Genomic DNA, 23,267 nt, shown 5'->3' with positions numbered 1-23,267 from the left:
GTGGTGTCTATCAAAACTTTATATAAAAATTCATTCATTTCAGTGGCACTTATATTCAGGGAATAAATACTAAAAAAAATACTTTTAGATATTTAAGAACAGGCATGGCATGCCACTGATTACATTCCAAAATAAATCTAAGCAATGGTAGGAAGGAAAGTTTAACTTTTTTTTGACCCATCCTCTTAGTTCTCCTTTGAGGCAGCTATCTGAAGTTTAAAGTTTCCATTAGTAGCAGTGGAAATTTTCCTTGAAAAAGAAATCAGAACTTTAAACAGGTGGGATTTTTTGGGCAGGGAAATAAGGTGCTGATCCCCACCCCTACTTTCTTTAGGCTATGGTTAACATACAAAGCCATATACATCAACTGTTTTAGTATACTTAATTAATGTATCACGTGGGTGTTACTACTTTAGCAGCAGCCAGTGAAACTCAGTTTGCAGTTGTCTGTTCCCAGGGAAACCAAGCAGGGAGATCATGGGAAAAGCAGCACTACCAAACAGATATGGCGATGTGTGATGCTGCATTCAGGATAGAACTTGGTCCATGGCAGAAAAACATACAGGGCAGTGTTTCTCAACCTGGCAGCTTGGAGATGTGTGAGGTTCAGTTCCCATGCTGGCTAGGGAATTCTGGGAGAAGAAATCCAGGCCACTGACACGTAAATTAACCAGTAAAGAATAAGCACAGAATGATATGGAGTGATTTAACAATTTATTTCAATAAGTAAGCCCATGCAGTGTGCCAGAGAAGACATTTTCCAGTGTGTAGGGAATATGCTTAAAATGTGATGCCAATTCTAGACAAATGACTTAACATTCCATTTCCACTGCTGGCCAATCTCGGCTATTTGAGACATAGTATTTAATTCTCAGGCCTAGATAGTGACAGCCTGAGAGAAGTGAGAAGGAGATGAAGAACAAGGCAGGGTTTGAAATAATGAGAGCCAACACCCAACATCTTAGCTGGAACACTGGCATGAATGGCAGGAACTGAACCTCAGTCTTGCTATGGGCTGTGCTACTTGAAAGCAGCTGGGGAAACTCCCTACATTCGTTTAGTCTCTGGAAAACTGGAGATACACCAGCTCTCAAATTTGGCTGGGCGGCAGCTACCATTGTTCCTAGAATTCTGGTGAGGATTCTCCACCCATCATGAAGTTTGTATCAGTGAAAACTGTTTTGCTTCTTATCCCATGGCCTCTTTAAATCAGCATGTCCTGATTTAAGGTGAACAATCTCACGTGGCTGCCATGGGAGTCTTATGATGCAACCTCTTGCCTCTTTCACAGGATTGGCACTGGGTGTAATTAACTGCTTGCAAAGTATTGAGGAATGGCCAGATGAAAGGGTGGAGCAGAGAGACCCATTTGGGTCTGTGAGATCAAAGACTGGAAGCAGAGCAGAGTCAGAAGGGAGTTGCACTTGAGCAGGCTTTCTCTAGTCCAACAGTAGCATTATATAGACAGAAGAAGCCACAGCATTGATTGACATTCATTGGGTGGAGAATTAATTAGAACAAATAGGAAGGTTAATTTCAGAATTAACAGAATTTAATTGATACTGAACTCCCTGAATTTCTTAATACTTAATTGAGTCTTGAAGAGAATTACTTACCAATTCTACTTTAAAATATTTAACATTTCCATTTCCACTGCTGGGAAATCTCATTTAATTGAAAGATAAAAATAGGTTTATTAGGCTACTACTTCGTATCACCAATTACCCAAGTCTCTGGCAATGTAGAATAATAAAAGTCATAAAATAGGGTTAATAATTAAAAAAAAAGATTTTAAATGTTCAGCAATTAAAAGCCTTGAAAAAAATCTAACAAAGTGGTCAGTCTGCACACCCAGATAGGGAACGCATTCTACAGATTTGATGCAGCAACCATGAACTCTCTGTCCCAAGGTGCTCCATAAAAACTGCAAGTTTTACAGAAGAAAGCATTCTCATAGGTAACCTGAAACCAAACCATACAGGGCTTTCAAGGTCATAATCAGCACTATATATCTCATACGAAAATATATTGTCCATTATTTGAATTATGGAATATGAGAGTTGGATTATATTTGAAATGATCCAGTTCAACCCCTTGTTGAGTACATTAACCCATTACTACACCATATCTAAGAGATGGTCAACTAGTCTCCGTATAACTGTCTCTAATAAAGAAGAATCCATTCTCTTCCGTGGCAGATTGTTTCATCATTCAACAGCCATTATTATTATTATTATTATTATTATTATTATTATTATTATCATCATCATCATCATCATCATCATCATCATCATCATCATTATCTGATGCCCAATTGAAATCTACTTCCTTGTAACATCAACCATTGTGTTTTGTCTTGCCTTCTGTAACAACTGAACAATCTACCATATATTGTACATGACAGTTGTTTAGAGTCTTTTGTTTTTGGATTAAAATTATCCAGATTCGATAATTGCTCATGAATTTTCTTCTTCTAAAACTTTGCCATGTTCATTGCTTTTCTTTGCACACACTCCAGATTGTCAATGTCCTTTCTAAACGATGATGCTTACAACAGCACATAATATTCTAGGTGTGGACTAAATAACACAGAACGGAAAAGAACACTGAGTTCTCTTGAACTTGGCGCTATTCTTGTATTGTTTCAGTCTGTCATTGCTTTTTTGTTGTTGTTGCTAATGCTCAGTCCAGGTCCTCTTCCCATGATTACTGCCTGGTACAATTGCCCCCATTCCTTTACACATCTATGATTTTTCCTACCCAAATAAAGAATCTTGCATTTGTCCTTGATGATTTATCTTGTTGATTTCTGCCCATTGTCAAACCCCCCCCCCTTACTTTTGGTATAGTTCTTCAAGATATTTGCTGTTCTGTCATATTAAAACTCGTATTAAAAATCATATTTTTTTAATCCATCCAATTCGTTAATTTTCTTAAATCTTAAATCTTCTTAAACTGTAACATTTAATTTTAATTTTCTTAAATCTTAAATCTTCTTAAACTGTAACATAGTTCAGTTCATAATTTGCTGTCTTCTCTATTGCAGTTGCAGGGGAGACACAGTCAAAGGTTTTGCTGATGCCAAGGTGTTATATGTCCTCTGCATTCCCATGATGACTTAAACTGGACATTCTATCAAAAGAGGAGATCAAGTTGATTTAGCATGACTCGTTCTTGATAAACCCATGCTGGTTTGTGCTAAGCAATGAAGTTTTTCCCCCAAATGGTCACAAAGTGCTTGCTAATTAATGGGTTCCAAAATTTTGCTAGTATGGACATCAAGATAACATATCCATAATTAGCTAAGTCCTCTTTTTCTCTTCAACCCACCCTCTGTCTTTCATGATTTCTCTATGATTATGAAAAAGGACTTTGAGATGATATTTGCATACTCCTTTAAGACTTTCAGACACAACTGATCTGGCCTTGGAAACTTAAACTGGAGAGAATTGAACCAAAGTTGATTAGCTCTGTTCTCTCTCTGTCACCTATTATACTATCATTTTCTTCAAACAGTGGTCCCACACCCTCCTTTCTTTTTTTCTACTTACAGAGTCCCAAAAGCTTCTTTTGTTGCTTTTATTTTACTTTGTGAGCTTAAGTTGCTTTTGTGCTTTGCTTTCAGCCTGCTGACTATCCTTCTGCAGATATTAGCTATTTGCTGGAAAATCTCCTTGGTGGTTATATCTATCTTCCATTTCCTATGCAGGCCTCTTTCAACTCTAATCTCAGTAGACAGCTCCCTATTTGGATGAGCAATCTTTTGCTCAGAACAGAAAATACACTGAATGATTCATTTATGGGAGCGGTTGTGGTATGTCCCTTCCCAGAGGGTTAATACTTCAAATATTCTGAAATGGCCATATGAGAAGGTTATGAATCATTATATGGCACTTTCATTCATAAAATACACAGAGAAAGTGAGCAAGAGAGAGATAGACTGTATTTCCATCAGTTAAAAAAGTTACAGGTGAAACTATTTTTAATAAAAGCAGAATAGTATTTGTAAGAAATACAGAGAAAATATTTTCTCCCTGGTGACAAAATATTTCATCCATAAATGTTCATGTGTTGGGAGACTATAGGCAATTCTAACTCCATAACTTCTCTGTGTAGTCTGCCAAATAGTTTTTTTCAGCAAAAACGGCAGTGCATATTGGTTAGCATTTGATGAATGTGCACTCCTATACTAGATTTCATTCATGTATGAACTGTTCATACAAGTATGAACTTAAAAGAATAAATTTTGATAGGATACACAGAACAGTATCACACTAAGCAAATTATTTGCAGCTATTTCTGAAGCATGATATTAATAAACTAGCAATCTAAAATGTCTGTCAGCATAACTATGTTCTTATGTTATATTGAAACAGGATCAGTACTAGACTTTAATACAATAGAAGGAACCTTCCTTAATCATGGACTCTTCTCAGGATTCACTAGGCACTAGACCACTAGTGGTCCTTGCTGGGAATCCTGAGAGTTGAAGCCATATATCCAGTGGTGGGATTCAAATAAGTGAATAGCCGGTTCTCTGTGTGAATGCTGCTTCCAGAAGTCCATTCTGGGCCTGGGCAACAAAAAATTAGCTACCGGTTCTGCCGAACTGGTGCGAACTGGCTGAATCCCACCACTGCATATATCTGGAGGGCACTAAGTTTAAGGAAGGCTATAGAACAAGTGCATATATAACTAATCTCTCTGTTTCTAGAAACTACAATTTCTACCATTAAACATTTTTGTCCATATTATATTTATTAAATCTGCATCATTCAGAAACAAGAAAGGATTAATGTGAAGATAAAAATATTTGGCAAAATTTGAATCTGGGCTTTTTTATTTTTTTCTTCTCCTTTCTTTCTTTCTTTCTTTCTTTCTTTCTTTCTTTCTTTCTTTCTTTCTTTCTTTATTTCTTTCTTTCTTCTTTCTTTCTTTCTCTTTTTTTCTTTTGTTGGTCTATGCTACATTCATTCAATTTAATTATGATAGTTAAAGTAATATCACTGGGTTTTTTTTTTAAAAGCTAAAGTACACTGTAACTTTTTCATATCCATTAATTACAGTTTTTGCCTGTTAATGCACATATGAAAAGGTTTTCCTTTCTTATTTAACTACAATCAAAAGAAAAGAAATAAATTATTCTCCTATATCCATTTTTTTCACAAGATATCCATGCAGCTTTTGAAATTGTGGGCAGTCAGTAGTTTAGGAAGAGTCCCTCTAGTGGTAAAATTGGGGGTATTTTCCCATTTCTGGGGGTTTCCTTTTTTCATTGATTACCTGTAACATTTTGAGGCAGTAGGTTCTGTTACTGTACCTTAATCTTCTAAATTTCAGTTCTAGAGAATCTGCATGTCATTGCTCTGGAAGAAATAATTTGAGGATAAACCGATGTGCTGAACAGCTGCAATGCACATTCTTCAATAACATATACACAAGTTTTGTATCATAGAGTTGTACTTGGATAGGATTCCAGAAAGATTCTTCAGAGAACATTAGCACTAGTTTGCAATTATTTTCTATGTTTACTACTGCATAGTCCTATTTTATGCAGTTACGAGAGAGAGACAATAACTTAGAGACAATAACTGAGCAGCAAAGCACATTTGCAACCCTTGGCATCTCTAGTTAAAGAGTCTCAAATGGTAATCATAATGTGCGTCAGTGGTTTGAATTAATGATACAGATCTAGGTCTTGCTGATTTTTATTTAGAACCAAAGATCATTCTGATTCTGCTTTGGTACTGAATTTATTATGCTCCACTAAGTTCAATATATCAAGAAGAAAAATACTGAAATCAAACCGTGCCAACCTTTGTTGGTAATAACAGTTGTTGACAAGTAAGTGAACAACAATCTGAAGCCAATGAAGTTCATCACCTTCTTACCCTTTCTTTGAAATGATGTCATTAGTTAGGAAATAAATGAATGAATATAGTATTAAGGTTTTAAATATGATGTGTCTGACCATGTCCTATGTTATTTCCCACCCCCACCCCCAATTTCAATGTGATAAAGCCTGCTAAAATCACCAGAGTTGAGTTTTGAAGACTGTCAAGGATTCAGAAGCAGGGAAACCTTTATTCAGTTTTGAAAGTCCAAAAGTTTGCATTATTGCCTGAAGATGTGTCATCAGATTGTTAAGTCAGACAGCCTAGAATTCTTACGCTACATATTTTAACTACTTTTAAACTTCTATTTCACACTCACAGAGATGTTTCCCAGGCATGGTGGTTGGAGTGTTAGTTAAAGCTTGTGGTGTGGTAGTTGTTTTTTAGATTGTTTTGGTTCCTCATCTGTTGTTTATGTTTTATATATAAAGTTGTGTTATTTGTAAAATTTGTAACTTGCAGTCACTATTGTGAATTGGGAGGCTATATAAATCAAAGAAATTGAATGAATGAATGAATGAATGAATGAACTGCTTTTGGCTTTCTGTAATTATTGTTATTCTGATTAAAGATATTATATGTAAAGATAGTTAAATGCAGATTTAAAAAATAGCCAACTATAATTCATAACTTAGTAAAAAAAATGCACAACACTTCCCTGTGATGGGATGTTATTTTATTGAGACATTTGGGAAATAATCAGAACGCAACCCAATCTCTAGAAACACCTAAACATAGCCTTATCTTGATTCTTTTGATAAAATTAATGTTGTTAGCTCAAAATAAATAAATAAAATACTGATGAAAATATTCAGGTCTCCTTTATACTCTTGTCTTTTATTGCTTTTTAATCTTTCTGCAGAGAAATACAGGCATAAGTAACGCAATGATTGAAACTAATGAAATATATCTTACAAACCTTTGCTATTCTTCTAGTCTTTCAAACATTTAAAATTCCATATTGATACATAAATCACAGTTTTCAGCAGAACCACTGTCAGTTGAAGCATTTAAATATCAGAACACTTTTTAGCTGGGGAGGGGGGTGAATTACAACACTCTAGATGTACCTATGTTAGGTCTGGTTGAATGAATCGTTTTCTTGCTGTGACCCATCCCTGTGGATGGTGATTTTTTCATACACATGTAATTGACTTTTCAGTAATTTCCAGAAGTCACTGATATACTTGGATGTTGTCCTTTCTGCTTGAAACAGCTGGGTGCATTTTTCAAAAGCTTTCATACTATAAAAGATAGAAGAAAACAAAAGCTGGTTTTTTTTACACTTGTGACATCAAGTAGACAAATCCTTCAAAACAGTGATGTAAGAATAAATTTATCATTCCCAATGCTACTCTAATGTGGAGAAAACTACATGCATTATTTAATGTAGAAGTGAACTTCAACTACCTTTTAATCTCCACCTTTCACAGTTAGTTCAGCTTTGCTGATTGCTTGGCCTAGTTCATTGACAGCCAGCACCTTGTACTGGCCAGCATCTGATGATGTGACTCCAGGGATCACAAGGGAGCAAACCCCAAAATCATTTTTGCAGAAAAAGGCAGGATCCTGAGAAAGATTCTTGTTACCCTTGAACCAAGTGACCTGAGGGGCTGGATCTCCAGTCACAGCACAACTCATATGACAATTAAATCTTAAATTCACCACATGTGGTTTTAGTTGGACAAGGAATCTTGGAGGTTGACCTCGGTTGATCTCCTTATATCTTGGAAGCTTCGTTTCAGGTTTATCTGAAAGGAGTGCAAAAATAAAACCAGAAGAACAAAAGATTAAGTTAACAATTAGGAGATATCTATTTTTCATTGTTATTTCTATTTGCAAATAAAGCTGGCAATATTGGCTTGATAATATGAATTACAATAAATTATCTGCCATTTCTGATCTTGCATAGGAAAAGTACTAAATCTCCATCAATAAACCATGTAAGTTCATTCCAGTATTATTCTATGTTCCAAAATAGGTTCTCCTGCTTAAGCAGGGGGCTGGACTAGAAGACCTCTAAGGTCCCTTCCAGCTCTATTCTATTCTATTCTATTCTATTCTATTCTATTCTATTCTATTCGGAGATCATTGATCTGGGAAGTGCTGACTAGTCATTTTGTACTGATGTTCCAGGAAATGTGGCAAATGATCAAAAGTTGTCCAATTTTATGAAGATATGAGATACTCTAGTCTTGACTAAGGAATACCCCAGTCCATACTGCACATGGTTTCATTTATTATAGTGTGAATCCAAATAAACCTAAGCCTGAAAAAAGATGCTATTTTTGGAATCATGTTATAGATGAACTGTTTTAACAATCTAATTCATTAAAGCAACAGCCTCGCATAAAAATGCACTTTCATGAATAGAGATGCTGTTTTTTGAAGTGTGCACAGCTTCCCTACCAACAATTATATATATTTACCCTTTTCTTTTGGAATAATCCAAGGCTTCACTGTTTCAGAAGGCTTGCTGATCCCTACACAATTTTTTGCCAGAATTCTGAAGAAATATTCCCGACCTGGGATAAAATTTACAACTGTGTATTTATTGGTGTAAATGTGGTCAACCACCATTTGCCACGATCCTTTTCTGGAATCACATCTCATAACCATGTAGGTTATGCTACTGTCTCTCTTTTCTGTGGGTGAGGGCTCCCATCTCAGAGTCACTGTCCCAGGAACCTTTTCAATGAGTTGTATAGGACCAGGAGACTCTGGAACATCTGCAAAATAAAACCAAAATCAGAAAAAAATGTTTTAAAGTATTTCTAGTAATTTGATTATTTATCATCAAATTTAGAAACCATATAGAAACTATATTTAAGTATCATAGATTTAGAAACTGTATGGAAAAGAAAGAATGTAAATATATGGAAGAAAGAAGAATAGCTCTATGGACCTCAGTCTCCCATCTTGAAAGTTTCCCTTGATGAAGTTAATCGGATAAAAAAATAGTTTTGTTCAGCTGTTATGTCTTGGTTTTCAATATTTTAAATCCCCCCGAGATACTTTTATAAATGTAAATGTGGTCAGCACACATATTCCATGTAATGAAGCCAGTGGCCTGGCATAGTAAAGGAGTGTGACCAACTGGTTCTTATCTACTCTTCTCAAGCAAAAGTAATTTACAGGGGGAATCTTTATTAATAGGATTAATATATACTGTAAAGATGGTATTAAAAGATGATATCTACTATGATTAAAGGAGAAAATAAGGTCAACAGATACTCTTACCACTTCTTCTCTTGAATATAGTAAGACAAGCTTTTTTAACTTTGTATCTCTCAGATGGGTTGTTTACAAATCCAAGAATGCCAGGATAGTGTGGACAGGAATTTCTGAGAGCTGTTATCCAAGTCCATATTGAAGGTGCCAAATCAGCAAAGTGTGAATTAAAACTTATTTCCTATTAAAAATATATATTTCTGTACTAATTCTGGCTATATAGTCTGTATGATGGACTATTTTCAAATGGCTTCAAACTACTGCTTATAACACGCTAGCATACTCTTGGTTTTATTTAGCTACTCAATCACATCATAAAAGATAAGACAACTAACAGTCTCAAAGTCTTTGTGGTGATACTTTAGTATATTGCAGGTCACCCTTCAAATCTAATTTGAAAGGACAGAAGCTCTCTATAAGTTAGGCAATTTTAGCTTGAAACTTCATATGGAAAGAAGCACATAAAGAGTATTTATGATACTTGATTAGTTTTCCAGGTGAGAAGATGTGATCACAGGCAGAACACATGTAATTGCAGATTTCCTTGTATGAGCTTTACCTTGAACTTGAACTTGAAAACTGAATGTTTCCTTTCTCCCATGCTCAGTTTGAAGGCTGATAGCATAATGTCCACTGTCAGAAAGCTCAGCTTCTGGTATGATGAGTTGGCTCAGTCTTTCTCTGGTGGCAGTTGTGGCCTTTACTGGCAGAGAAAGTCCATCTTTCAGCCAAATCACTTCAGAAGATGAGGATGCCTAATAAACATGAAAAAGACATTAATTTAAAAATACTTTTAAAATATATACATGGCAGTGGTATAGATCAGAAGAAGCCAGCTTCCATATAACAGTTTGCACTATATTGCTTCTCGGTTTATTTCTTTATTGTGGGATAATGGCAGTTGATGACAGACAGATTGGAGATATGATCCTAACTTTCTTCCATTCATATTGAAGTGATCTTATAGGTGCTTCAATTTGGCTAAACCAAACAAGAGCTTCTTCATTTACTTATATCAGCAAAGAAATATTCCACAGACATTCCAAGTAAACATGGAAGACATCGTTTTAAAAAAAATTCACACAGAGTTTTATTGCATTGTCATAGCAGCTCAAGACATAAATTACTCTAATTAGAAATAAGTCCAAATAAGACAACCAAATGATTCTAAGTATTCTGGCTTTTCTTTCATTTCAAGGATTATTGTAAAGTAACATATAAAAATATATTTTTAAAAAAATATCCAAATCTCCACATAGCTCCATTTACTGCCATATAAAAAAGCACAGAAACAGATTTATTATATGATATATTTCTTGCAAAGGCTATACTTACTTCAAAAGGAATACGCACGTGGATGGCATCCCCTGCTTTCACATTCATGAAACTTTCAACAGTATCCTTCACTAAGAACTTGGGGTTAACTGGAAATACACATATACATACATACATACATACATACATACATACATACATGCATGCATACATACATATGTAAGTTTTGGCATCATATTGTTTATTTCGGTACTGTAACTGCAATATATAAAATGCTCAGAACAATTCCTCACTCCCCACTTCAAATTCTATAGAACTGAGATATTTCGTCATCTAAGAAGTATGCATGCAGAACAGCTGGGTATCACCTTTTCAAATTGCCTAATTTCCCATTTGATTTTAAAATCACTGTGAAAAATAATCAGTTAAATATATTTCCCTTGTACACTTGTTAATTATTAATAAGGAGAACAATGCTGTCTTTTCTTCAGTGTCAAGTGCAGGCATCTGCAATAATCTCCATTAAAATACTTTCCACAGCTATGAATGATGTGGACTATAATCCAATACATCTTGAAGGTTTCAAGTTCGGAAATACCCTAGATATGACAGTTGAGCTAAATATGTCTCAAGTATTCTTCTTTAGTTTCTTCTTCAATATATCTATGATGTGTCTTTTCCAGTTCTCTCTGGATATAGTGTCTTCTGGTTTTGGCTTTCTTTCAAAAGTCTCCTTCTGTGTTCTTTCAATAATGTTAGCCTTTTCTAGAGCCATCTAAAATAACGTTCATGACTTATCAGGCTGTTTCCTCTTCTCTTTCAAGTTCCCCCATAACACCCAATTCTTTAATAATTAACTTACAGAACTATCCTCAACTTACCTGGTCCTTCATAAGATCTGACCTTTCTGTCCTTATCCTCATTACACTGAATCATATCATTTCGTTCTCCAGCCTCTTGCCCACCTGTTAAATAATAGCTGTATCATAGATTTCATGTGCTTTGCTTTTTCCTTTCATTATTTTTGAACAGAACTTCATATAAATAGAAGTAACAGTCATAGAATTTCATATAAATAAGATATTCCAGAATTATCTCTATAAATATTTAATTTCCAAAGCAGAAATTACATAGTTTGACTTACCAGAAGAAGGTACTGCCTGAACACAAGTATCAGCTTCAACTGGGTCACCCATACCACCATCACTAATTGCTCTCACGCGTAGGAAATATGTCTCCCTAGCTTTCAATCCTCTAACTGTATATGCAGTTGTTCGCATTGGGACAGTATTACACTGGGTCCATTTCAGAGTATCAGAATGTCGAATCTCAACAATATATCCTCTGACATAATTTTCTTCTGCTGATTCTGGTTTCATCCATGATAAAGAGATGCTACAGTAGTCAGCATTAACCACTTTTAGATCCTTCACTGGACCTGGAGGTTCTGGAAAAAGGTATGTTAAAACTTTGATATCATTTTGGGGTTACATTTTTCCATTCTGTTTGCCATTATTTCCTTTGCTTTATTAACCTTTACAGGAATCCCTATTCTTCATTCTTTCTTTCCCTCACCACGGTACATTTTCTAATAGTAACTTACTTTTTCCTACTGTCAATGGAATAGCTACTGTATTACAATTTACTCAAAACTGAATATCACCCATTCAATAGCAGCCAGACAAATTCCATTTTATGTATAGATTGACAAATAGCTTACCTCATTGTTTGGTATATAATATTTGTTTATTCATGCTTCTTTTTTAGATAATCTTATTTTTACACTAAAAATACAAAAGCTAACAGAAATTAATAATTAATAATTAAAACAAAGAAGTTTTTTTAAAGGAAGTCATGAATGTGGTTAATGATTATCTTGTCCTTTGGGGCACTAGGAATGCACAAAATGGAGGGGGGGAGCATTGTGTTTTGGAACGTGAATGTATCCAGAACACTAAGAACTGTTTCAGAAAGGGCCCTTCTACAAATACATACTGTAGCTATTTTGGAATACTTAAATCAGCAAAGAGTGAGATAAGGGAACTTTCTGGAGAAATGCACAATGCTTCTGGAAGGGACATTTCACTTTACTATATGATTGTGAGAGAAGGTAATCACATGCCACTACTTTGTATGAAATAACTTTTTCTATCCACCTGCTACCTTTGCAGTTTTTCAGTGCCACTACTAATAAACTATTTATTGCAAACCGTTTAATGTCACAGTTGTTGGGGAAGTAACATAAATATATACTGAATAATAAGCAAATAAATATAAGAAGGGAGTAAACTACTTACTCATAGGATGTCGAGCATAAATAGCTTCTGAAGAAGCACTAGCCTCACCCACACCTGCTTTATTGATGGCGGCCACACGGAATTCATACTGCAGTCCCTCCTTCAAATCATTCACTGTATATTTCCTGTCTATAGCATAAATGAGCTAGTTTTATCACATAAACTATGGGCATATGCATATTACTGAGTTTGTAATTATTATCCTAATAACATAGATCACATAATTCTCTAATATTTGAAATTAATTTATGCATATACTTCATCTTTGCTTTGTTGTGAGGTTTTTGAATTTCATAAAGAAGAAAAAACTGAGCTAGTACGAAATATCTATACACATTGGCTTTTGTATGAGTTTGGGTTCCCAGTTGTTGTCCTAAAGGTGTCATTCTTGGGATTCTGAGGTCAGAATGAAATATTACTCTTTTGCCTTATAGACTTACATTTTTTTCTGACCAGATAATAACAATAATCTATATTCTTTGGATCAGATTGTTATAATCCATTCTGACCAAATTTCAATGAATTTAAACCTGGGAAATAATAAATAAGATTCTGTAGCATTTATGAAACGTATATAGAAATAGAATAATAATAGCAATCCAGTTCTGGGAGTACTGAAATAGAAATGCAAAAAAAATCTCCATGATTGGAGGGGGAGAAAGGTGCAGTTATACAAATAGGAAATTTCTATTATGACTTTAACACATTATTTCCTATCTGATGACGTTCTGGCTTTAAGATCAAATAGATACAGCAATGTAAAAGGTATCTGGGGAATATGACAAAAATGGCAGAGAGAAAGGGTATCTTGGGACTGGGGCTAGTCTATGATTGCAGAAATTGAAGAAAGTCATAAACCAAAGGTTGTAGATAAAGATCATACACACACACACACACACACACACACACAACATGTCTGTCTGTCTGTCTGTCTATCTATCTATCTATCTATCTATCTATCTATCTATCTATCTATCTATCTATCTATCTATCGTCCATCTATCTATCATCTATCTAGCTAATTCTTCTGGGTGCAAAGAACCCCAAGAAAACTCTGCAGTTTTTTTCTTTTTAGGCCAGGATGGGTAGGAAATATATATTCATAGAGCCAATATAATCATGTATTTAATGCTATTTTTTTGTTTTCTATATAATCCCAACTAATGTGAATATCATTCAATAAATAATGATTGTGTTTGGCCACACAAATTTACCTTTCAACAACATCACAATGCCACACCCATCAAGAAAAGAATTTTGAATTGTTTTGAACACTTTACTCAGATTAAACTTTGCAGAGATAGACCTTACATGGAAAGGAAAATGTAATTATGGATACTGAGAAAAAAGTAATTATTTGGACAACTCTACCCAGATCAAACTTTTTCAAGTGAAGATGTTTCTGATATCTGTCTAATAACTAATTATCTATTTCAGCATTTAATCAAACTTTAATTTAAGTGATACAGGAATTCCTTGACTTACAACCACAACTGAGCCAAAATTTCTGTTGCTATAGATAGTTAAGTGAGTTTTGCCCCATTTTATGACCTTTCTTGCCATGGTTGCAATTGTTAAGTTAATAACATGGTTGTAAAGTGAATCTGACTTCTCGATTGACTGCTGTCAGAAAGTCACAAAAGGTGATCACATGATCCACATGATGGTTGCAGTACTGGGATACTGCAATCATCATAAATATGAGCTGGTTGCTAAGCATCTGAATTTTGATTATGTGCCCATAGGGATACTGCAACTATCATGTGAAAAACGATCATAAGTCACTTTTTTCAGTGCCATTGTAATTTTGATCATTAAACAAATGGTTATAAGTCAGAGGCTACCTGCATTGTTAACTATAAAATACAAGTGAGTATTACAATTCCCTTTAATTAAATCTTTTATACTCCTTCTAGCTCTTATAGAAACATAAATTGCTTACCTGTTATGGGCAAATCAGTGACAGATGTCCAGAAGTTGCTGCCCTTCTTGCGTTTTTCAACTCTGTAGCCCAAAATCCGGGAATTCCCTATTTTATGTGGTGCAGACCATGAAATTGTGATGGCATCTTTGTTGGCACTGATAACTTTAGGTGGAGCAGGAGGGCTTGGAGAAGCTGAGGAATTATATCCAAGATTTTAAAATTATGTTGTTTGATTGTCAATTGAGATAATAAAAAACAGCTAGGAGAGGTTCTGATTTTAAAAATAAAATAAGTCAAAACCGATTTTAACTGACAGGTGCCTCAAATAGCCCTCATAAAGCTATGCAAGAGGGACTGGGTCATCATCTGCAGATGTGATCATGATGAAAATAATTAGGTTTTGTTGATTTTATTACCATAAGATCATATTTCACCCTAAACCCTGTCATGTTTGCCCTGAACTTCCCTCCATCAGTGCTCTAGGACATCTGCTGTTTTATTTCTGAACTCCCTCGGAGCCATTTACAGGGGGACTCCACATCATTGCTACAAGGGTATCATTGCCATCTCATTCCAAGTGGCACCTAAGGTCTCAGTTGCATTACACATCAGAGCCTCAGGAACCATCTCAAGTCCCCTCTGAAACCCAATAAGATCCATCAGATGTCTGGAGGGACTCTGATCAAATAGCTCCTTCCTCCCTGCAGTGAGGAGCAGCTACAGTATAGTGAATCCCAATACTGTCAGAGGGAGATCTGGCCAGAACAAGAGATGTAGAGGTTTTCTTTACAACTGTGAATTTGGCTTTGTTTTATCCTATCCCAAGAAGTAGCAGCAGCTCAAAATTGATTCTTGAATACAATGGATTCATATTTGCAAAGAGAATAAATCTTCTATTACTAGGTCAATTTTCACCTCATACACATAGAGATAAAAAATAATAATATTAGTATTATCTTAGGAGCTTTCTGTAAGAACTGTCAAAATATTGCATCTGATGAATTGCCTGAAAGGCTCAAGAAATAATATTTGTATAAAGTACTCATGGGATTGAATGGCAATGTTCATGTTCAGTCTATGTTTAAAATTAATGAAAAATTCTTTGGATTTTGCTACAACATTAGACATTTCATAATCCTTTGACAAACATACATAAAGAAAGTAACAAATCACCTTTTGCAGCAGCCATGACTTCATCAGATTCCAGGGCCTCACTAGTGCCCAAGGAATTCACTGCTTTCACCCTGAAGTAATAGCTTGTGTCATGTTCCACTTTGTTGGTGGTGAAAATAGTAGAGCTTCCACTGGTTTTTCCCAGTGTCACCCAGGTCTTTCTACCAACCTGTTGCCTCTCAATAATATAACTCTGGATTGGTTTACCACCATCATCTCTTGGGGGCTTCCACTGAATAGTTATGCCATTTGCGGAACTGTCTACAACTGCTATAGGTCCGGTTGGTGATTGTGGCTTATCTGAATGAAAGACCAAAACAGAGAACATGGGCAAGGGCTTTATTATAATTGCTTGATAGAAGCTAGCAGACTAAGGCTAGATACAAATACATTATAAAAAAGGAAGCTGACAATACTATAAATGCACTATTTACTACCATTATTATATTGAACTAGTGAATCAGATGCTAATGAATTAAATATTAGCAACTCATTCTGTCCATCTCCTCTTGCTCATCTGTCTACTACTATAATTGTCTTCTATCTGAGAAACAAGTATTCTGCCCTAAAATGGAAGAAAGTTCCATCTCTGGTTCCCAATATGAGATCCCCTTTTCCTTGGAAAGAACACTACACAGCAATAATGACTAAACAAATAAAACATTTGGTCAAAGGAAGAGTACAGAAAAACTATTGGTTATATATATATATATATATATATATATATATATATATATATATATATATATAACCTAGGGACCACAGAGGGCCATATGGCCCTGTTTGAGAACCCACTGCTGCACATTATAGTGCTACAAACAAATTTCTTGTATCTGTCTTTGATTATATTTAAAAATATTGTCTACTTTATTTTACAGCAACTTTTTATTCAGTTTCCCATTAAGAAGCAATCAAAATTATTCCATGTACAAATGTTTAACAATACCTATTTGAGTTCCTTATAAACTACTTCATTGTTTCTTATATTACAAAAATAGTTGCCTGAATACTACAATTACCTTACCTATCACTTCCAGCTTGAGAGGAACTTCAAAACTTCCACACTCATTCTTTAATCTCACTTTATAATCTCCAGTATCCTTTCGGCTGGTGCTAGATATAGAGAGTCGAGTAAAGCTCTCTGAAGAATCTATGTTTATCCTGCCCTCATCATCCAGAAGTTCCTGGTCATCCTTTAGCCACATTACTCTGATTGGCTTCCGACCTTCAAATGGAATCTTAACCATGGCATTTTTTCTTGCCTTTACCACAATAGGTTCCTTCTTTAGTTTTTCCAGAACTATGGAATCAACATCTGGAGGATCTGAAAAAGGGCACACTGATTAAGCCACTGAATGCAAACAAAGGGTACACTGATTAAGCCACTGAATGCTTACTACTTTTGACTTTTTAAAAACAATAAAATAAAATCTTCTGGTAAAACTTTATATCCAGTGAGTGACTGCAGAAATTTACTATTCATGGAATATTTAAATTCTTTCTATATCCATCTTCTTTTTCTTTGCTATATTCTTATTATTTTTCTTTTCTATTTCTCTATTTTTCCTATTTTTCTTGCTTTTCTTCACCTTCAAAGCACTTCAACATCAAAGCACTTCTGACAAACCTTGTCAAGAAAACTGCATGGTCTTGTCCAGGCAGACTCCAAGAGTCAGACACAATTAAAGAGAAGAAATAGAAAATAATAGAAAATATTACAGAAATTAATACCTTACTAATGGTACATCCTCCAAGTGCTACTGGCTCTCAGCTTTTGCAGTACTGCAATGTTGACCTATATGACTGATTAATTCAATTTCTTTTTCATTCCCCCCAGTCTTATGAACTCAAAAAAGTCTTATTCTGAAGCTAGAATGGCAGTCAGTGGCTTATGACTATAGATATTCCTTCAACCTAGTTTTATGCATTTTTCCATTAAATATTGAAAACCCTATATAAGCGATCAATTACAATTATTTCAAGAACAATCTGTGGGGAGCCTGCTGTGTGAGGACAGTATCAGAGAAAGCAAAGACAGTGTCAGGAACCAAGAAATAAAAATAGTGTTTGAAAAAGTATTGGAACAGATCTCCCCAAAAGTGCCTGTCTTTAGTTTCACCAATGTATTATGCCATCTCACTCTGATTGCTTCTAAAGGAAAGGAGAAAAGGATTGCCCACTCATGTATTAAGTGCATGATTAATCAGTGGTACTTAGCCATTGCCATTTGATTTGCTAAATGATGACATGGCTAAGGTTACCTTCAACAAAAATAGATGCTTCTGTGCAGATGCCTTCAGCTTCAAATTTATATTTTCCAGCATGCCTGTCTTCTACTTTGTCTATCATCAATTTGTGGACTGGGCCGTTTTTCTCAGTGGAGATTGCTGCTAAACCTGTTACCTTATGGGAAAGTTGAAAAAATGCAGAAAAAATATGTTATTTCAAAAAGTATACGCAACATTGAACAAACATTCAATCTGGTTCAAAGCTAACTTTGATACAGATATGGGGAACTCTGAAGTTAGAGTTACATTTTTTTAATCATTGCACAACTGTGGTAATTCTTCTTGCTTCAGATTATATTCCAATCAAATGCATATGCATTTTTGTGAATGGTAATTCAGCTCCATAATTTGTACAATGAGTAAAACTCTCATGAAGCTGTGTGACAATAATGTTTGGAAGCAGTTATTTGTCCTGCTCTTCCACTAAGATTAGATAGCGTATATTTCAGACAGGAGTTTTTGGGTGGCAATAAACATATTATATAATTTCATCCATGGAGAATTAAGACACTCTCTCTTGTTACTATAATTTAAATTGGTAGTAAGAAACTGCTCCACTGCAATTTTAAATACCTATTTTAGATTTATTTTATTTATGCTTTCTGGTTTTAAGTTTGATGGTATTCTTTATTTATTTATTTTTTGCAACTCACCAAGAAGCCTAGTAAAAGAAGAATGTAATTATGACCTCAAGGCTGGTTTACTGCAATGTGCGTTATATGGGACTGCCCTTGAAAACTATTTGGAAACTTCAACTGGTGCAGAAAGCGGTGGTGCAAGCAGTTACTGGCATCAGTTCTGTGTGCTACGCTGGTTTTTGGGGTGCTTCTGCGTACAATTCAAAGTGCTAGTAGCCATTTTTAAACCCCTTCATGGCTTGGGACCAGTTACTTATAAGACCATTTTTCCTCAATTGTTTCTATCTACCTGACCTGGCAGGAGGAGTATATTCCTGGTACTGGTAGCTAAAGAGTGTCAGCTAGTAGGGCCAGAAGGAGAGAATTTTATGCTGTGGCATTTGCACTTTAGAACATCAATACATTGCAACATTAAAAGATGAGATTAGATTGGCCCTATCCATGTTGGCTTTCATAAGGCCTTGAACAAGCCTAAGGCCCTGTTCTTCTGGCTGTGTGGATTATTGGTTGATGATACCTAGACTCTATGGGCTTTATATTTTTTTTTTACATTGTATATTTTATTTATTTTATTGTAAGCCACCTAGAGCAGGGGTGTCAAACTGCCGGCCCACAGGCCAGACGGGTCATCTGGAAGCCGTGCCCACCCCATTGCTGGCAATGGCAAAACTGGCCCAATACATTGCATGACATCACATGACATCGTGAGTTTGACATGTCTGACCTAAAGTCATATAAAAGTGAGATAGATAGATTTATAAATTGAATTAATACACGAATCAGTTTTTTTTCCTTTGTTTCAAATTACTACATATTATTATTATTGTTCGTTGTTGCCAATGCTATCAATTTGATTTCCAAATAAAACTTCATTGGGTACAATGTGTATGAAATAAGGAGTCCTTCATTTATCAGAAGTTAACAACATCATACCTTCACTCCGTCTTTAAACCAAGTTCCCTTGACCTGATCATTGTTGAGACGGCAAGACAACTCAGTTGGTTTTCCTCTCTGAGCATGGACATCAAATAAACGCTGATGCAAATGGCAAAGTGGTTCTGAATAGCCAAAAGACAGAAACACTCATTTTAAAAAGATGTTTTTTAAAAGAAAAAATACTACACAACATGTGTTACAAAGGCATACTAAAACACACTTTAAAAAAGAATGCAAAAACTCATTCATAAATATATAAATACCTCTCAAGTCCTCTTCAAGCAGTTTTTCTCCTCTCCCTTTCCTTGAAAAATCAGCTGGTGTAGATCCACTGGCCTCTAAATCAGACAGCTCCTTTCTTCTGTCACCAGCATGAGATACAGCATCATAAAGGCCAGAAGCCTGGTCATAGCTCAGGAACTCTTCAACAAGTATGTCTGGCTTTTTCTCATGTAGTGATCCTTTAGCATCTCTAACTCCTATACTATCTCCACAGTGTATGACATCTTCATTATAGTGATAATGGAAGTTTCTTTCATTATTAAATCCTACCTCATCAGCAATTGTGCTAGATAATGCATCATCCTTACCATATGGCCCACTTATTCCCCTTACGCCACTAATGTTTCTATTTTCTGGCTCGCCATTCTCACCATAAAGCCCATCTAATCCTCCAGCTACACCATTTCCAATGAGGTAACCATTTTTTCCATAAAGTCCACTTACAATACTAGCACCATCAGGTTTATCTAAGATCTCTTTTTTCGATACATCATTTCTTTCACAGAATTCAGTGCCTTTTCCTCCTGCTGTGCAAAGAGATTCACCTGCACCCTCAATATTTCCAGCTCCAAATTGATTAAATACACTGTCTTTGTCATAAATTCTACCAATAACAACATAGCCAGTTGGGCCTGCTCTACATAAAATATGTCCACCTACTCTCCCAATACCATCAAGTCCATAAATGTCTACTACATTTGGCATTTTGCCTTTGCCAAAGTTTCCATCTATATTACCAATGCCACCAGATTTATTAGTGCCTGCATTTAATGGTAAACTCTCAATACCATCCTTGTCATGTAGATTATGTACTACTGAGCCATAATATCCAATAGCACATGTTCTACTTGGTATGCCATCCTTATCATAAGATTCATCCATGCCTTTAGAATCAACTTCTCTCCTGCCTGTGACACCAGGCATATTACCCTTGCCATTGAATTTACTCCCAGCACAGACTCCATTCAATCTATCACCCATTCTAAATCCATTTTCTTTCTCAATGGATACAAGTCTAGCAGTACTTGTATCATTTGGCATGCTGTTCTTGCTATAAAATACAGCAGTGCTTCCAGCTCCAACAGGTCCACTAGCACCAGTTCCACTTAGCATGCCATCTTTATCATATCCAGAAACTCCTCCAAGATTAACAAATCCATTTGACATTCCATTCTTATCATACATTCTAGTTGTTTCTCCAATAACATTAGCTTTGCTAGCTAATCTTTCACCACTACTAAGTTTATCATCTACAGTACCAATTATCATACTATTTTTGTCAAAGATTCCAAATCCACTAGGACCTACTTTTCCCAATATATCACCTTTCACACAAAATCCATCTATTTCCCTAACATCACCACCACCATCTGAATAAAATCCACATGACATAATATTCTGGCCAGACAGTCCAGCAGTATCTGCTTCATTTTGTATAGCAACCTTTCTGTAGAATCTATCAGTGTCCTTAGCATCACCAAAACATTTGCCATATAGCATATCATGTCCACTAGAACTATCAGCTCCACAATTGCTCGCTTTATTTGGTATTCCATTCTTGTTATTGATTCCTATGATATTCACAGTATTACCATATTCATTAGCTCCAATTTCATCTAGCAGGACGCCCTTACCAATCTGTGCATCTATTCCACCAGCACTACCAGCTATATTAGTGTCTATTTCACCTAGCACGTCATCCTTGCCACAGTGTCCACTAGGTCCCTCTGTTCTCCCTAGCTTACCATCTTTAATATTTAGTCCTAGTTTCCCATCATAAAGTCCACTTATGCTTCTAGCATTAGCTCCATTTATTTCAACTTCTTTACCATGCTGTTCATTGATGTTTCTAATAGTGTAAAGTCCCCCAGCAACAGTTCCATCAAGTGTACAATGTTCACAATAAAGACTGCTTATGCTTGCGGCCCTACCTTGTCCAATAGTACCTGTGCCTCTTAATATATCATTCTTATTATAGAGTCCATCAATGTTGTCACAAGCACTCATTCCTTGTAGTACAACATCCATATTATAATATCCACCATCAGGTCTAACAGGTCCCTTTAATACATCCTTCTTGCCACTTATGCAAACACCAGCATCAACTATCATATCACCCTTGCTATATAGCCTTCTTAGTCTTTCAGCATCATTATGTCTATCAGTGTCTGATTCAGTTGACATTCCTTTTATCCCACTATACATAACTGTCCCTCCAGCACTAGGAAATCTAGCCACCACCTCAGATTCAGCTAGCACTACATCGTTGACATAAATCTCACTCATTGTTCCACCATTACCAATTCCATATGCCATATCATTATTGCCACAGCCATTTTTCATGCCATCAAGCTCAGGATTAAGACCCCTGGATTCCCCTAAATGATTATTTTTGTCATAAGTTTTCCCTGCAACTCCTATATCACCTTCTGTTATATCAAACTCAGCTGTTACACAATCATCTCTGTAAGGTCTACTTTCATCTGAGAGCTTATTATCCTTGAAATAAAACATATCTGCACCATTTAACCCACCATCTTTAATACAGAGACTTCCTTTACTGTCAAACCTGACTCCTAATTGATCAGAATCACCCAATGTAACTTCCTTGCCATAAAGTCCTTCTATCTTTCTTGATATGTCAAATCCAACTCCAGAGCCAGCATTGTATCCCACAATGTACTGATTGCTATTGACTTTTGCAGTGCCTAATCCCAACACTGATCCATTTGTACCTTCAGGTCCAGTGTTGAAAGCTAACATTGTATTTTTCCCATATTGGGAGGTCTTGCTAATCAAACTACCTATTCCTCTGATATTTCTATTTAACACTGCATTCTGATCAAATCCTATCTTCCCATCACTTCTCAAAGATCCATCTTTTCCCAGGCTGTTATAAAGCTCTGCATTGCTAACTTGGCCATTCCCATACTGGGCATCTTTGCCCATGCTGAAGTCTGCAAGGAGATCTTGATCTTTCTGCCTTTCTCCTTGGTGAAGTTTCTTAGCATGCTCTTCATCTAATGGTTTGCTCCATTGTCCAGCTTTATCACTACTGTCCTCTTCAGATTGCTTTCTCTTTTCTTTAGAAGCTGTATTACAAATATACTGATGGTTAAAGTGAAATGGCAAAGCCATTTATTTCTTGTAATTTAATGCAAAATAATTCAATTTAATAAATGAAACACCTTAATTAAATTAACATCACTCCTCCTAGATTTGTTTTATGATACTGTGCCATATCATGATCAGTAGCATACAAGAATTGTTTTTTAAACAAACTGAATGAAATTATAGCTAATTTATCATTCATAAACATCTTATTTATA

The 23,267-nt window shown here is 35.5% G+C and overlaps 1 protein-coding gene across 1 annotated transcript in view; it reads right to left on the bottom strand.

Annotated features, from left to right (window-relative positions):
* Positions 1-6,555: 6,555 nt before the first annotated feature.
* LOC120301772 overlaps positions 6,556-23,267 on the bottom strand; it is a 22,758-nt gene continuing 6,046 nt past the window's right edge. Inside the window, exons 8-21 of the mRNA XM_039329364.1 lie at positions 19,920-23,030; positions 19,654-19,778; positions 18,056-18,197; positions 16,819-17,118; positions 15,795-16,094; positions 14,640-14,813; positions 12,698-12,826; positions 11,545-11,847; positions 11,282-11,365; positions 10,461-10,549; positions 9,685-9,880; positions 8,324-8,623; positions 7,305-7,645; positions 6,556-7,138 (exon numbers count right to left, since the gene is read on the bottom strand). Of these exons, the coding sequence (XP_039185298.1) occupies positions 7,308-7,645; positions 8,324-8,623; positions 9,685-9,880; positions 10,461-10,549; positions 11,282-11,365; positions 11,545-11,847; positions 12,698-12,826; positions 14,640-14,813; positions 15,795-16,094; positions 16,819-17,118; positions 18,056-18,197; positions 19,654-19,778; positions 19,920-23,030 (5,591 nt within the window). The 3' untranslated portion in view covers positions 6,556-7,138; positions 7,305-7,307. The remainder of the gene's footprint in view (positions 7,139-7,304; positions 7,646-8,323; positions 8,624-9,684; positions 9,881-10,460; positions 10,550-11,281; positions 11,366-11,544; positions 11,848-12,697; positions 12,827-14,639; positions 14,814-15,794; positions 16,095-16,818; positions 17,119-18,055; positions 18,198-19,653; positions 19,779-19,919; positions 23,031-23,267) is intronic.

Source organism: Crotalus tigris, unplaced genomic scaffold (assembly GCF_016545835.1).
Source record: "Crotalus tigris isolate CLP2741 ecotype Arizona unplaced genomic scaffold, ASM1654583v1 scf7180000024396.1518868, whole genome shotgun sequence".
Classification (NCBI taxonomy): Eukaryota; Metazoa; Chordata; class Lepidosauria; order Squamata; family Viperidae; genus Crotalus; species Crotalus tigris.
The sequence above is the reverse complement of the archived record's forward strand: the minus strand, read 5'-3'. Positions and strand labels throughout refer to the sequence as shown.